The 18,002-nt window shown below is 29.8% G+C and overlaps 1 protein-coding gene across 1 annotated transcript; it reads left to right on the top strand.

Moving 5' to 3' along the window:
- Positions 1 to 2,779: 2,779 nt before the first annotated feature.
- On the top strand, positions 2,780 to 4,664 carry MONOS_12116 (uncharacterized protein; the record flags this gene model as incomplete). Its single annotated transcript, XM_067864711.1, has 5 exons — positions 2,780 to 2,874; positions 3,054 to 3,430; positions 3,606 to 3,728; positions 3,823 to 3,948; positions 4,057 to 4,664. The coding sequence occupies 5 exons, from the start codon at positions 2,780 to 2,782 to the stop codon at positions 4,662 to 4,664; spliced, it is 1,329 nt and encodes a 442-aa protein (XP_067726843.1).
- Positions 4,665 to 18,002: the final 13,338 nt, after the last annotated feature.

The raw sequence follows: 18,002 nt of genomic DNA, 5'->3' as shown, positions 1-18,002 counted from the left end.
TCGAAAATGCAACCCTGTATTTTTCACATCTGAACAATCCTCAAGTTTCATTAATTTTCCTTTTGTGGTCTTTGAACTAATTCCGCCCATTGTGCAATTTGTCAACTGAATTGCCTTTTTCATTGACAGGCAAGATATCAATGATTCTTCATTTCCTTCAACAGTGATATTTTTAGTATGAAACTTCTCCGTGCTCAATTGTCCACATTCATTAATATCAAATAGAGAAGTTTTTATTGTTGAATTGCAAATCGTTAATGAATCAATAACAGATGGAAGTGGTGATGAAAGATATAATGCTGATTCATGAAGAATGAGATATGACAAAGAAAATCCATCATGTTGTAATTCTCCTTTTTCCATATAAAAAATGAAAAATGGAAAGCTTGCAAATTCTGCATTTTCTTCTTCACTTGAGAGTTTTGTTGTGAATGAACAATTCATCACTTCAAGAATCCCTCCTTCGGGAGATATCAGTGATTCATGTGAAGAAATGAAATTTGAATCAAACACGAAATTCACTCTCAATAATGAGACCGTTCCAGTTGTTATCACCAATGCATCCTTTCTTTTTTCATTCTCTGATTTCACTTCAACTTCGCTCATTTCTCTGCTCTTCCAGCTCAAACTAATCTCCTCCAGATTAATCTCTTCTTCATTCACACTCTCCTCAACAATGAACATTTAACTAATGAAATCTGAAGTCAGATGAACAAGACTATGCTCAATTTAATAACATGGAAAAATGTTCGCTCCACGCAATTTTTCGTTTGAACCGTTCAAACAACTTACAATTATTGCATCACTTCGATGAATCATGATAAATCCAATCAGATCCGCATCATATGTTTAATTGCAAGAATCTTCTTCAGTTGTTTCATTCAAAATATCGTAATGGCATTCTTGAAAATCATATTTAAATTATACTTCACAAAACACTGATGTGATGTTGAAACATTCTATAAAAAAAATAATTCTGCCTTATTTCATTGTTCGTTCTGGAATTCATCCTCAAAAATGTGTAATCAAATTTGCTTCGTTTTTTTATTCCAAAATAATCATCTCATCCTCTCCCTGTGCTTTTTATGCATCTTTTTCACTCAATTATGCTTTGTCTTCAGTATTCTTCTTATATCAGGAAAAAATATACAATGTTAATTGAGAAATGTCAAAAAATTTGAAAAAATATAGTTAATCATTGAAAAGAACGCATACACACGTTTTTTCAATGCTTCTTTTTCATGATCACCATGGATTTATGCGTATGTCCTCCTGCTTCATGCAAATAATCATCCAAAAAAATCTTAATCAAAATTCATTAAGGATAGAATGATTTATTGATAATTATTCATCACACACTTTAAAACTATATTTATGTATATGATTTGTAATATGATCTCAAACGTGGGTTCAATTCTTGGCGAAAGAAAGCAAATTTTAATATTTTGGTTATTAAAAATATGATTGTGGGATTGATCAAATTATTCAAATTTTTAAATTTATTTTTTTTTTTTTTTTTTTTTTTTTTTTTTTTTTTTTTTTTTTTTTTTATTGTTTTATTAATCAAATTTTTATTATTAAAATTGAACAATATTACAATTAATAACATTTCATCTACTTTTTGTTTCAAAATTATCAAGTATTATTTATTTTTTGAAAAAATACTCATATTTATGGGTCATTTTTAAAAAAAGTTTTTTCACGAGAAACAAAAATTTTTGCGAAAAATCGGTCCATACTAAAGTTTTTAAATAATTTTTGCTTTTCAAACATTATAAAATTAATAATTGAAATGCAGAATTGCAAAAGGGAGACAGTTATACATATGTACTCTCTCAAACTTCAAATTTATTAGAAAATGAATTAACTTTGAAATAAGGTAAATACTGCAACTCATATTCTGGAAGGGCATTGCTCAACTGATATAAGTTCGTTACTGTTAATCCACAAACGTCGAAGTCTTTAAAATCCTGGAGTTGTTCCTGTTTGTGTTCTGCTAACTTCCGAAAGATTAAAGTTTTATTAATTATTTGAAAGAATATTTTGCAAACACAACAAATTGTTTATTTCGGATCATTTTTTCATATTTTTTAATTTTGATCAAGAAATCGTTAATAAAATATGTTATTGTGAGATTTGTTATCAATGCAATAAAAATCGAAAAAATAAAGTGAAGTCATTGGCATATTCACAGAGAACGGGGCAGATTTATTCTGACCCAGTATTTTTTCTTGTTTTTAGGGTTAAAATTCCAAAATAATCACTATATTAATAGATTGGTTTTGGTTAAAGGGTTAGCGTAACAGATCTTTGGTTTTGTGTTATGTTCACGCTCTTCTTTTTTGGGTGATCACTCAAAAAATTAGATCTTTTTTGGATTTTGAGGGTTAGGGTTTCGCTAGGTTTAAGTTGAGTCATAAGAAAGAAAAAGAACTTAAACGTTGTGTTATTGTCAATTGTAATTGTTTTCATCAACCTCTTTTTATCAAGTGCTAAAACAAAAAAGTCAAAGATAAAACGTTTTGATTCATTCACGATGAATTATATATAAAGTGGGACAAGGGGATCACAAAAAATTTCCAAATAATGGATTCATTCGATCAATTCTTTATATCTTATTCTGAAAATGAGTCAATCTAATTTTTTGGAAATTTTTACTCATGTTGAAGAAAGAAATGTTCTTCCGAAAATTACTCATCAAAAAGAGGAAGAAAAGAAACTGTCATTGATTGAAAACGCATTGTCCAAATTCACAAACAAAGATTTGGGCCTTTTCAGAATGACTGGTTTCACAAAGAGTGAGTTTGATCTTCTTGTTCGTCTTGTTCAACCTGAGATATACCATCATCTGGGTAAACGCAGAGTTATTGAAAAGTTGGACGATCAGTTATTCTTGTTATTAAATTTTTTTCATTTTGGATCACCAACAGTTTCTCATCTCATCACATCACCTTTTCTTAAAACGCAAGATGCAACTCTTAGACTAATTCATTCGATCTTGCAATCCATCAAAGTCTCTTTATCTGATGTGTTTCTCACGTTTGACCTGACAGAATTCGTGGAATGGAGGAGGTGGCACTTGTTTTGGACTGTACAGTTTTACTGGTAAACAAAACAGGAAAAGAATTTAATTGTGGAAGCGATTGTTTCAGTGGAAAGCACAAAATTTATTGTGTAAAAGTTGAAGTGGGAGTGAATCCAAAAACAGGAACTGCTAGTACAGTCAGCAAGGTCCATGGCGGAGCAGTTCACTACTATGTCGTGTTTCGTGAGCATTACTCTCAGTTCGCAGCACGTTTGGATGGAGGAAAAATCATGACAGATTCGGCTTATATTGGTGCTAAAAGTGAATTTAGAGCAATAATAACCAAACCTGTTGGGACACTTGAGCTTGCAGCGCATAGAGTAATCGTCGAACGCTTTTTTGGTCGTTTGAAAACATTATTCACAATATTTCGTCGACCTTGGCCCTAAAAAAATTTCTTCAATTGCTGAATACTTTTACGTTGCGTGCTGTTAAACAAATTATCACATATTGCAAAACCCATTGTCGGAGGAAGATTTTGAGGCCAATCAACTTTTCCTCTCTGATCTAATTACAAAAGTTGAGGCAAAAAGACAGAAAAAGGAACTTGCCAATGAAAAATACAGAGCCAGACTACTTAATCGATTGAACCCAAGTTCAACTCCAACTTCAAGTGTAACATCTTTGCATGCACTTGAAGATAGTTTGAATTTTCATATTTTACCCATATTGACTTTATTTATATAAACAATTAAACTTTTATTTTTTTCATATACCATATTAATTTTTTTATTCAGCTGATGCAACTACTGAACCACAAACACAGATCAAAGAGAAAAAAGGTAAATGCAGCGGAGATCAGAAAGTGGTAACAACAATGAATGAAGATACTCGAATTTCGTCGATTTCTGAAAGTGATGAAGGTTTTGTTTCCGATGATATCGATTTTTCTTTTAAATGGCTGCTTCCGAATCAATGGAAGTCTGCCAAACAACTTTTTTCGACATATAATTCTTCATTTTTGACTTCAGCTTTTTCATCTTTATCATCTTCATCTTCTGTTGGAATACCAACGAAACAAAACTTATTGTCAACTTCAACAGAAGTTACAAGTTCAGCAACAGAACAATCGATCATCGTAAGTTCTCCACAACCTCAATCATCAATCATCGTATCAAATATCACAATTCCGACTTCATCTTCATCCTTCCAATTTTCCACAGAACCAAATATGAGGGAAGAAACAATTTCTGATAGTTCATCTCTTTTATCATCTTCGCAACCTTTTTTAATTACATTTTCAGCAATGTCTGCTTCTCAAGAAATTGCACCGATCTCCAATTCTTCTCTTTCAACTCAGGAAAAACAAAAATCATCTGAATCTCCGAGGATTGCCAACTCTTCAAGCAAAAAACAACCTAATGTCAAGAATAAAATCTCCTACCATCATTTTTTAAATAAAACTCCATCGATTTCATCCACTCAAGCGGAAAAGCAGCAAATACTGGACAAGGATTGCTTATGTATCATTCAGCGATCAACAAAGTTTGCAAAGAATCTAAAAGAAATCGGAACAGCCCAACGCAGACACAATGAAACCACTTTGGAATTTCTTTTGAACTCGAACAATTCAAGATAAAAGCTTTTTAATTTCTCATTTCTGTCTATTGGATTTTTACTATTCCTTTTTCTCATTTTTTAATAAATCTCATTTCTTGTTAAAACTTCTTGTCTCTTTTTTACACACTCAATAACACTTTATTCAAAAAATAAATAAAAAATAACAAAAAAACAGTTTTCATAACTATTCATTTGTATTTCATATGAAAAGATAAACTTTTAAATTTGTTTATAACAAAAAACGAACTGGATTAAAAGTTATATATGAAAATGTCCTCAAGTTTTTGAATAATTTGTGAAAATCTCACAATAAATAATTTGAAACCAAATGAAACTTTCAAAAAAAAGAAAAATCACTTGAAACTTCCGATGTTGGTAATATTTTCCACCTTTATAAGTTAAAAATATGATAATGTCAAAAAATCGTAAGATCTGAAAAAAGTTGAGTTTATTGATCATTTATATTTTAACAAAACATAATAACATAAAACATATGTGGGAAAATACGGGCTTTCAAGCTTTTATTGCACAAAACACAAAAAAATTGCTTCACTTATAACTTTATTTCACTTTCTCAGATTACAAAATTATTTCGATTTTCATATCCTTAAACATGTCTTTTTGAAATCAAAACATAAAGTTTTCCAACATTTTTCGAATGTCAAAAAATGGATACATTTTTTTTGGGTTTTTTGATTTCAAAAAGTTTAAAGAAAGTGCATAATTTTTCAATGAAAATGCCTGAAGTGAAAAATTTTCCCCCATATCTTTATGCTGTTAATATTTGAAACGTTATTTTTAGAAATGGAAAGAAAAAAATAATTATGATCAACAAACATCATTTTCATAAATCCGTGATACGGCCCGTCGTGATTAAACCACAACCGTTTTGAATTAATCACGACGTAAAAGAAAGAACAAAAATGTTTTGACATTCTCAAAACCTTATGATATGTCCATATCGTTTTTGACCCAAAGCTGGGCTTTGGCTCGAGTAGCGCAAGCGGTAGCAACCTCGACCATTGATATTCCGTTGGTCAAAGGTCGGGGGTTCGACTACTGCAAAAGCTCTATTTTTCAGTGTTTTATATTTTTTTTTCATTGAAACTTTTTGCCCCGTTCTCTGTGAATATACCAAGTGATTTTAACTATTCCTATGGATTTGGACATAGAGAATTGTTGATATATCTTTTAATGAAATTTTTTCTTTCCAAAACAAAACAGAAAAAATGACACAATTCAAAGTTCGGTTCAATTTGTGAGGAACAAAAAAATGCTAATATGGGTAAATCTTCATCAAAAGAGCTAAGAATGCAAATGGCTGAATGAAGATCAGAAGATCAGAAGCTGACTGTTATGCCTATCGAGGCAAATAGAAGCGGAAGTTTGTGTGTCTTCTTTGTTGGACTGAGATACTGATAAACAATGAATAGTTTTTCATTTCCTCGATGATGGCTGGAAATACTTCCGTTTTGGAAGGAATCGGTGTAATCATTTTGAACGAGTTATGAATGAAGATGAATGAGCAGAGGAAGAAAGAAAATAAATGACTATTGAGAATTTTTGTGATGGAGAATATGAAATAACAGAAAAAATCTGCTTTAAATGAGTTTTGTTTTGTCATCTAATTTAAGAGATGCTCAGCAACAATGAAAAAGAAGAGGAGAATAGCGACTGTTGGAAGCAAAGAATCCAGTTGGATTGTTCATTAGACAAGAGGCAACTTAATTATCTGTAAGACAAAGGAATTGTTTGAATTCTGCAAATCAGATGGAGAAAAAAATAACTTTCAGAATGCGTTGTACAAAAAAGGAAATATCTATTTTTTGAAATAAAATCGAAAATTTGTTTAAGGAAATAAAGTTACACATGAAAGAAAAGGATTTAAAAGGAAAAATATTTTTTTTTTAAACACACAATGAAAAATGTTATGTTTGTATTGCGCAACAAATTTGATGACAATTTGATTAGTTTCCATTCTAAAAATGAAATTGCTCTTCTTTTTTGAGGATATTTGTCAACAAAGTCAAATGAATCCTACTGATCATTTTCATATTTTTTTATCACTCCATAAATTATTCAGAGTCGATTAAACTTTCAATTAAAATCGGAAACTTTTTGAAAAAAATTATTGTTTTATTAACAGAATTCAATGGAAATAAAACATTATTCTTGAGTTTTTGTGAATATTTTTCGAAATGTTCGTTTTTTATTTTTATGAGAATTTAGAAAATATCGAATTGAAATAAGCTCAAAAAACATCTCGAAACAGAACTCTAAACATTTGTTTCATTTTGAAAGAAATAAATATTATTGTGATAATTTAACACGAAAAAAGAGAGCCAAAACTGTATTCTTCATTCTCCAAAAAATTTGTTAAAAAAAACAATAATCTTCTTTCGCTAATTTTCTGTGAATAAGTGTTCTTTCAATTGAAATATAATCAAAATGTGTCAGTATTTCTCACAAATTTTCAATTTTTGTAAATGGACAAAGGAAGCACAAAAATATGTATGAAAAAGAGATGAATAATCATTAAAATAACAAGCATGATTGATATTTCAATTAAAAAAATGTATTTTGATTTTTATCAAATTTAGCCAACATTTTGAAATATTGAAGTTTTTCGAACTTTTGACTTTGCTTGAAAGTTTTACGGTTTTGGATTGTTTTTCGTGTAATTTTTTTCTTTGCAAATATTAAATGGACAATCTTCCTGAATGCACATTTTCAAGTGGGGCAAAAGCTCTTTGTAAAGAAATATAAAGAATTTGTCAAACAATGTTGAAGAACTCCTTATCTTCGTTTTCACAAAGCTCAATGATGCAGAAGAGACAACTAAAAGAATAAGGAGAGAGCTGAACGGTTTGAAAAATAAACACTTTACATAGATTTATTTGACAGATATTATACAGGAATAATAACTATAATGTTGATTTCACAGAACTGTTTCATAAAAAAATGAAGACTTAAACATCATCGACAATTCCGCACAGAAGCATACTCAAACAATGCTTTTTGGAGGCTTTATTCATATGCTTCTCATTGTATAGATTAGAAAATTGCGGATTTGATGTATCTCAAGGGAAAATAAATCACGCCAAACATACTTTGAAAAAAAACCTCAACAAAGTTGAAAAGCTTCTCGAATCAGTTATTCCTCTAAAAAGAAAAGGTTCTAACATGCAACAACTGACTATCAATGATGATAAACTCATTTTTCTTATCGGTCGAAGGATAAAGTGAAACAGAATGGAAGAAAGGGAATAATTGGATGGTAAATTATTCTTCAGAATTATCTTCAATAGTATCAATTCGCAGGAAAAAGAAAAAAGCAACTGACGAAGAAGAATTTAAAATGAAAATGCTTGGAATAATCTCATGATTATTAATACTGAAGGCAGCGATCTTAATCCGAAACAACTACAGAACGAAAAAGTGATTTCTTTTATCAACAAGAAATGTGAAATCACATATCTTGCTGAAGTTTCCAACAAATCAGAAAGAGATCATCTATGTAGTTGCTCAAATGAAAACATATTTTCAGATGGCTGGAGGAGGTGTGATGAAAAGTTAAAAAAAAATACAACTGTTGAACGTGAAAGAAATACAACTCTCGAAATAAATCAATCACCAGAGAAAGAACCATATATTTTTATTCTTTCGGCTTCAGTTGCCTCAGAATAAAATAATATGCAATCGATTCACAACGTGATGAAGATGAAAATATGATTACAATTTCGGAAATGTTCCAATCTCCTCCGCTTTATCCAAAAGATTTATCTTCATATAACTTCTCAATAAAATCTTTCATAACCAAAAACCCCGTTTATTTGAGCAGAGAGGCAATATACAGTGAATTGAAAGAACAAAATTAAAATGAATCAAACAACATCCATTTGCAAGAAACTGACTATGAATTAGAAACAACAAGTGTTTTCAACAATTGAGATAAAAACTATCAACTATTTCTGTTTTATAAATACAAATTCGATCAAGATTTTTAAACCAGTGAAACACTCTTTTATTCTTATTCATCTTTCACAACTGACTTCAACGAATCAATTATTTCGTCAAAAGATAACATCAATCACTCATTATCCTCAATGGAATTGCTTAAAAATACAGAATTTGATAAATTCATCATCAGAAGTGAAAATCAAATCCATGGAAACAACAGCGACCACCACCATTTTGGACTTCCTAATTTAAACAACACCTGTTACATAGCTTCAATTCTTCAATGTGTCGCATCTTCAATTCAGTTTCATCCACTTCAATATTATGAAAACAAAAGGGATAATTTATCATCATCGTTGGAGAGAATTTGTAACAATCTAAATGATCACGACTCAATTCCTGATCAGTGGAATCATGATACAATTGATAAATGGGATGAACATTGTAATTATGGCAATCGTCAGCAGCAAAATGTTGTTGACGCATATCAGAAATTCGAAAATTTACTTATTCTCAATGGATTATGTGATGAAAACCATTTTGAACCAAAAATATCTCGTTTCACTCAGTGTTCAAAAAGCAACCATATCTGTGAAGTTCAAGAAAATAGATCTTCAACATTCTTCATTAACAGTGGCTCAGTCATAAATGGATTGAAAAAAGAATTAACAAGAGAGAACTTATCAGAAAGCAATATGTACCAATGTTCCGTTTGTAATTCTTTATGTCCATCATGTCGTTGGTCCAGATTTACTCTGTTCCAAAAGTTTTTGCATTAGCCCACATTTACACTCATCCATCAACTGCAGTTTCTCTTGAATCAGTTATATTCAAAGACAATTTGGAAAAAAAAAGCTCAACATATATAATGAAAATAGTTATATTGATGATAAGATGTGTAATTCTAATCAGGATGCTGTAACGAAATATGTTCTTGTGAGACAAGTTGAACAAAATAAATTGGAGCGAACACTGGTCATTATATAGCAATTGTTCGAAACGATTCAAATGGTCAAAAGAAATATATAATTTGCAAATATTCTTTTGTGAATCAGATTTCAAATAAAATCTTTTTCAATTCTTGGCTAATCGTTGCGAAAAATGGATATATTACTTTGAAAGCATTCCTTTAGAAAGAAAAAAATGATTATTCCAACATTTCCATTTAAAAGGGACGAACAGATAAACATTACACACAAATGAAATGGAAAAGTCTATCAATATCTTCGGTTGAACAAAAAGGCGCAATTCAAAGAGCAAAAAATGTTTATCCTTTCACATTTCAAACAATTTTGAAACCTCTCAATTATTATTCTTTATCACGTTGAATTCCACTTCGAATATTCTCACAGAACGAAAAACTCTTCACATTTGTTCCAAAAACGAAATTGTGGGAAAGCTTCACAAAAAAAAAACAAGAATCAACATTTTTTATACCACATTTTTACAGATTAACAACTCAATTTCAGAGCCAAAAGACAAAAAAAACCTTTGTCAGCTATTTGAAAAATAAGAATAGTTTGAAAAGAAAAAAGCTGCGTTGCCTGAAAGAAAATGTTAAAAACACAGAGTAGTCAAGAACTTTGAATTTGCTTAAACATCACAAACAAATGGCTGGATGGCAGAGAGTGCATTATCGAAATACGGTGGAAAGTCTTTCGGACAATGAGGTCATATTCCTGTTTGATTTTTAAGAAAAGTGGAAGCTTCCGATTCGAAGAAATCAACAGCAGCAAGAATTTTATGATTACAAGCAGATTTCTCATTTTTTGGTTATTACTCTTCAAAAGAACCATTCAGACCTGTACAAAAAAACGTTTAATTTTCTTTCAAATTGCATGAACAACGATTCTCGCTATGTCATTATATGCATAGAATCTGTATTGAAAAGATCTTTTTTCTGTAAGGCAACATCATTCGAATTTTTCTGCGATACTTGGTCGCATAATAGAAATCGGTTCATTTTGCATTTCATTTTATCAAACAAAACAAAGTTTTTCAAAAACAAACGTTGCGAGCTCAACTTCTTTGTTGAACATCACGGGAAGAATAAGAAAGACAGCGACATTGTTGAGTATGTTTATGCAATATTCAATACCATCCTTTTCAAAGCTGAAACAACACAGTAAATCTACTTTTAATTTTTCAATAAAACTGTCAACAAATGCAAATTATTTTCTAATTCAAAAATTGCAGACATTTTTCGAGCTTCCACTCAAACTCATTATCCTCTTCGAAAACAGACTATTGATATCATCAAAGAAATTTAGAGGTATATCAGCCTTCGGAGTTGAAATATTAGTTAGCGTTGAATGTTGAAAAAATGAAAGATTTATTGTATTGTGAACATTGTGTAACTCTGATCACTGGATAAGCAGTCCTATTCGAACCACAGAGCCTCTTGTTCCTTTGCATGTGAATGAATCAAAGTTTATTATTCCTAAAGAAAGATAAACTTTAAATGCAAAGAAAATTGAAAGCATTAATATTTATGTTTGTGACAATCACAGATTATTATTTAGCAATGACTTGCTCTCTTCAGAAATGAAACTTTTTCAATGCATTTTAATAGTAACTTTGAATGTTCATCAACATAATGTATTGCAATTGCACAAGCTCAATTGCTATTTTGTTGGAGTGATACCAAACGTGAATGTATTTGTTTGAAAAAAGCATGATCCAGAATTATTTTTCCAGACTTAATAATGAGACACTGCCTCCCAGGTGCGCAATTTCATTCATCAACACAAGCTTATATAATTGAAGTGAGATGCAATAAATCGCTTTTCATTGCTTGTTTATCACAAATGAACATTTATTTCGAATATTCTTTATTCTATCTTTATTAAACTTTGGTTTAAACTTCTGTGACCTGACAAAATACGTGAAGCCTCGTCTGTCACAAGTAAAAAAAAAAAAAAAAAAAAAAAAAAAAAAAAAAAAAAAAAAAAAAAAAAAAAAAAATTTAGATATGTGAACAATTTCAAAATATAATATGCACTCAAATCCTGTCACATTCATTTTTCAAAAGTTTTTTACTAAATAATGAAAAAGTTGTTCATTCACCTTTGAAGGTGGTGGAGTTGTCAGAAAGAAAAAAATGAAGAACCTGAGCATTCCTAAAGTGTGGGACCGAATCTCGCACAAAATGGAATGTTTGTTTGTTTTTAATGACTGGGTTATTCAGCACTTGCTTTAAGAAGTTAATAACAAATCGATAGTAGTGAGAAAGAACGTTCGAATAGAAATAAATTATTTGCTTCTCGTTGTTTCCATCTATATCTGTGACGTACGCAATCACACAAAAGTGAGATATTTCCTGTTTTCCACAATAGTCTTCGCTAATCTGATTATTGCAAATTAGCAATGACCAGTTTTCTTTGAAAACAAATAAAACGAGTGCCTCGGTGGATAAAAGATTCTTTTTGATTTGATGGAAATGCGTGGGTTGATATGATGCAATTATCTGACACTTTTCAACAAACCTCATCGTTTGTTGCTCCTGATAATCCAAAGTGAGCGATTGCTATTTCAAATAATACTCTCTTTTCTTCATTCGATAAAACTTCGATCAAAAGTCTCAATCGTCTGTTCACCGTTTTGTTTGCTTGAGATGCTTTGGTTTTTTGGAGAAATCACTTTTCGACATTTTCACATTTGTGGTTTCAATTAGCATTTCATACAAATGCGCTTTTGTTGTATTGATAATGCGGACTTGTTTTTTTCTCGTAGTGAAGTACGTTTTTTTCACCATATTATTTACGAATAAATAATTGATATGGCTGTCTTGTGGACATCACAACTTCTTTTGTCTTTTTCATCTGATTGTTGAGTGGAACAAACAAATAGTTTGTTTATTTCTTTGCTCAATTGTGTTAAAGAAGTAAAATCTGCCTTAAAATTGTTTCAAATTCGCTGTTGCTGGTGTTACTGCCTTGTTTGTGATATGATCCTTTATCAGGGTGTGATTTGTCCGACTTCCAATTGAGTTCATCTGATCATTGTAATTTGAAGTGGTTTTGATAGTGATTTGAAGAGTTTAAGTTTCTATTCTTGATGAAATTTTATTCGTTAATGAATTTTTTGTGGAAGAAAACGATGTATATAATTTTGAAATTATTTTCTATTGAAGAATGAACATGAGTAATTCCATCATATGTTATTGAAGGTGAAATGGAAGGATGTGGATTAGTCGTATTTCGATAAAGTGCTTCAGAAGAATCCTCAAATAGAACAGTATTATTTGCACAAATTGTATTCACATTTGTTATTTGGGACAAAATATTTGACATCATATATTTTCATTGAAAAATTATGAACTTTTCTTTGACTTTTTGATAACAAGAAACACAATAAAAATGGATCCATTTTTTTGCATTCGTGAAATGTTGGAAAACTTTATGTTATGATTTCAACGATGCCTGTTGAAGGAAATGAAAATCAAATTTATTTTAAAACCTGAGAATGCCTAAGTTATGAGCGAAACAATTTTTTCATGCTTTGTGCATAAAAAGCTTGAAAGTCCATCTTTTACCCCATATAGTTAGTGTTCACAATGGTGGACACTTTCAATAACTGTGGACAGTCGCATTATCTCAACAACCATTGATAGTTGTTTTTTGACAATTAACCCAAATATTCCCTCAATGACTATGAACTTATATGAATTGTTTTTTTCACTCATCCAACACAAAGAAGTAATTCAAAAATATTTTTCTTTTACGGAGAAACTCAGAGAATTTTATTTCTTTGGGTTTCTCCGAAAATTTAAAATGTTTTTTTCAAAATTCTGCAGAGAAAGTTGTTTCATTTCTGTATGTTTTATAAGTTCATATTCATCGAGGGAATAATTGGGTTAATTGTCAAAAAGCTACTGTCAACGGTTGTTGAGATAAAGCCACTGTCCACAGTTATTGAAAGTGTCCAGCATTATTAAAACTAACTGTATACTGATTTATCGGTGAAATGGTTTCAGAAAATGAACATTTTTGATGTGTGAATTGCACTTTGAATAAATTTGGTGAAGTGTAATATGAAACAGGGACGATCTCTTCGCTATGCTAAGCATGAACAATTAAAAATGGAATGGAACCCTTTGAAATGAGATTTTTTGTTCCAGAAGTTATTTCAAAAATTTTGAAGATATTTCACTATCATGACACAGAACACATTTGCAGCCATTTGATAAATTTGAAGACGATTGACCTTGATTTCTGCACATTGCATAAAAATATCCACAATCTTTCGAATATCGATAAAACAGGACTGCAATCTATCCTTAATTGTCTAAATTTTCTGAATGACAAGGAAAAGCATTAATTGTTCTTGCCATGTTTGAAAACAAAATATGTTATGGAATGTTGATTATTTTCTTTTGATCACGTTTATTTGATTCAAGAGTGATTGCCAAAATGCGAGGAAACTGATTGTCTTTCATTGATGATAATTGATAAGTTTTTTTTTATGTATTTGAAGCAGAAAACTTCTCTGTAAATTGTATTTGTTTTTCAAACACAACATGATTCATCGAACTCTGAAATGATATCTTTTCCTTCAAATAGAATTGAACGCGAAAATTCACTAACTTCAAACTCTCCTCTTCCACATTCATAACATTTTTGATTGAAATGATTGATTCGTAATCATTTGATTTGCTAATGCTGGTATTATTGATATGAGATCTCTGTGTAAATTAAAAAAATGTTTCATTTCATTCTTATTGTTCACCATTTCAAAATCCATGCCTTTTTTCCCAACATTTCACAAAAGGCAAGAACCGAGATTGTATGACATTGAAACTGTCGATGTTAACTTAAAAAAAAAAGGCTGAACAACAGCCAGCAAACGATGTGAATAGAATGAAATCCTCCCTTTTCGAGAGCAAAATTGAAATGAGTGCAAATATTTGGAACGAAACACTTGCAAAATTGATACTAGTTGCAAGTGCTCCTAATGAATGGAAAGGTCGTAAAAATTGTGGAATCAAATTGTGCGCATGGCAATGGGGTTGCCGCATCTGCGTATTTTTTTGATCATTTGAACAATTTGCAATCATTATGCCTTGACAATTATCAATTGAAATTTCCATGTTTCCTTTTGTGCATTGAATGTCTGTGTCTATCTCTTTCTGTGAATTTTTTTCGTGGATGTAATGCAATTGCAATTCTGAATATTCTCAATTCAATTTCAACAAAAAAAAAACATCCCTCATTCATTTAATATGCAGTATCGAAAAGCGGAATATCTTCGTCAAACTCTTTCTTACCAATTTTTTCACTTTCTTGAGAGTTCCCTTTTTAAGGGAAAACGAATTTATGTTTTGAATGAATGGTTGTTGGAAATAATGATAAAGATCGTGAATATCTTCTTCCATTTCGTTGTTACAGTTAATGATTCTGAAATCATCATTTATATCCATTGAAAATTGTGAAAGAGAATATTCCTCAAATCTTTTAATTAGACAACCTTATTGTATTTCAAACTATTATTCTGCTGTGATTATTTTTCAAATATATTTTAATGATTCGATTGAGTTTTCATTAATGAAATCAGTGAAAATATTTTCATATTTTATATTTATCTCCATAAAAACGGAAATTATTGTAAAGAATAATATCAAGATGAGCAGTTTCTCATTTTTTTCAACAAAGAATTGAAACATTCTTATTTTTGAGGGGGGAAGAGGTGACATTTTTGAAGTTTGAAAATCAAACGATGAATACGAGCAATTATCTTTAACGTGATAAAAACTTTTTTGAATGCAAGAAAAGCTCAAATCTATCAATTACTAAAGGCTGGATTCATGACATATACATTTTAATAACGAAACTTTTGTATGAAGATTGTCCTCACTGTTGTTTGCTGAAGCCAATTTCAATATTAAATACAGATTTTGCTCTTCTGCCATCAAAAGTTTAAAAGAGTTCGATTAATATAAATACAAATACGAAAAAAAAATATTTTCCGTTAAATATTTTTTGAACCTGAAAAAAATATTTTTTTGCACTTGTTTGAATGGAAAAACATATGGATGATAATTTTTGAAATCATAACTTTTTTTGGGGTGTTGGTTTTTCAAAGGTTATTTGTCATTGTGTGTTGATTTTGTATTTTAATGATAAATCTTCATTAAAACCAATACAAAAACAAATGTTAAAGCTGAAATAAAAAAGATAATATCTATCAGAAGCCTTTGAATATTTCACTATTTCTTTGTGAATATTCAAGTGAAATTTTCTTGTTGAAATTTTTGAATGAGATAATATGATTTCAAAAATAATCACCCATATGCTTCAACATTTCCACGCAGTAATTCGCTAATTTATTAGAAAAATTCTCCCAAACATATCCGCCTCTTTCCCTTTTCCTTTAATTGGATAAAAGAAAAAAATGTTGATTCATTTCATAGCAAAATGAAAAATAGTTTATTTTCTGTGCTTGCAAATTTTCGCAAATAGAATGATCAGCAGAATCTTTAATAGTCAAAAAATTTTATTTTATTTTTATTTTATTTTTTATTATATGGGTCGCTCTTTTTGAAAAGTCGCAAATGTTTATATTTGGGTTTAAAAAATTGTTAATTATTTGATCATTTTATACATTAAATGCAGAAAACTTTGTAACATATTCAATTAGAAATCACAAACCTATTTGATGAGAGAAAAAGTGCATGTTGGAGAAATCTGATTTATTAATCACAAAAAATAATCAAATAAGGATCATTTTTATTGAACCTGAAAATTTTTCATTTGCGACTTTTCAAAAAGAATGACCCATATATACATTCAACACATGGGATAATATATTTGCTTTCATATTTTTCCATTCAAAAATTTCAGTTCGAAATAATCACTTTCATATTAACAAAAGTTCACAAAAAAGTGAAAATACAATTTTAAGATATCCTCATCATTATTTCTGCTTTAATCTGCGTTTCTGAAATGGTTTTGATGAAATTTTTCATTAAAATTTGTAATCTCTATTCAATGACAAACAACCTTTGAAAAAGCAACACACCGAAAAAAAGTTATGATTACTAAAATGCACCCCTTCATGGAAAATTAATGGAGCGCACGTATCATTTTGTATTGATGGATATTGAACATTTTTCAAATCTCTACAATTTGATTTTTTCTTTTCGTTTTTTCTGAGCATTGTCACAATATTTTAGAAAATTCTGAATTAAAATTCATTAAACATAATCAACAAATAAATTTCTGTTTGGTTGAAGCTTGTTCTTTTATAGCAATTGAATGAAACCAGGATTAATCGTTTCAAATATTTTTTTATTAATTAATCAAATTAAGAAAAATAATCCTCATTATTCACATTTAACTTCAATCCAATTGGGAAAAAGATAATTGATAAGATTTCTATTTCAAATGCAACAATCACAGAACCATTTATCCCTCTGAGGAATGACAAGTTATTAAAACATTTGTCTGTTACAAAAAAAATTAAAAATTAAAAATAAATTAAAACTACTTCAAAAAAAAATTTCCTTTTTGTTTGGAATAAAAATAGTTAATTGAAAATCGTTATGTGTGAATTAACAAACATTTCAATCAGAAATAACAAGATGTACTTGATTTTAGCGAGCTGCAACAAGATCGGTTTTGTGATAGAACCAGCTGTTTTTGCTTTTTATTTGCTTTTGAAAAACTTTGTGTGAAACTGATCTTCCAGTTTCTTCAGTCTGCTTTCACATTTTTTGTTGAATATTTTTCTAATCTGCATGAAGTTAGAATTTTGTGTTTTCATAAATTGTTTCACTTTCTTTCATTGGAACTTCGATTTGTTGTTTGGATGTTGAAGTTTCATGCTTTCCTTTTTTCCTTTTTTCAAATAAACAATAAATATCAGATATTATTTTTTCATTTTTTTGTTCGTAGTCAAATACTCTATCTTTATCAGCACCTTCTTCACCACCTTCTTCACAACCTTTTTCACAACCTTCTTCAACGTTTTCAACAACTTCATTTGATATTTCATTTTCTATTTCATTTACGTTTGTTGTTGAATCTCTTTGCTGAATATTTTTTGTTCTGTTTCTTTTTTTTTCTTCTGCAACGCATCCAAATCATCTTCATTAAATAATGAAAATTCTTCTTGTGGCTCTAATTCATTTCATTTTTTCTTTTCTTATGTTTCGTTCATCTTTTGTTGTTCTTTTTATAACGCTTCATTTATTTCTTTTTCACAGTCTTCAAATGTTATGAGGAAGTCTTTCAATTCTTCAACGCTAATTTTAGAAACGTCGTGTGATAATTGTTTAAGTTTCAATCCATTGATAAATCTGCAGATGAGTTCGTAAATGCATTTCTTTTATTTCATGAATGACCTTCCTCTTTTTGGAATCCACTATTTAATGTGAGACAACATGGATACAATTGCATGA

The sequence above is a fragment of the Monocercomonoides exilis genome, assembly GCF_001643675.1.
Source record: "Monocercomonoides exilis strain PA203 chromosome Unknown scaffold24-1337568, whole genome shotgun sequence".
Taxonomy (NCBI): domain Eukaryota; phylum Preaxostyla; order Oxymonadida; family Polymastigidae; genus Monocercomonoides; species Monocercomonoides exilis.
The sequence above is the reverse complement of the archived record's forward strand: the minus strand, read 5'-3'. Positions and strand labels throughout refer to the sequence as shown.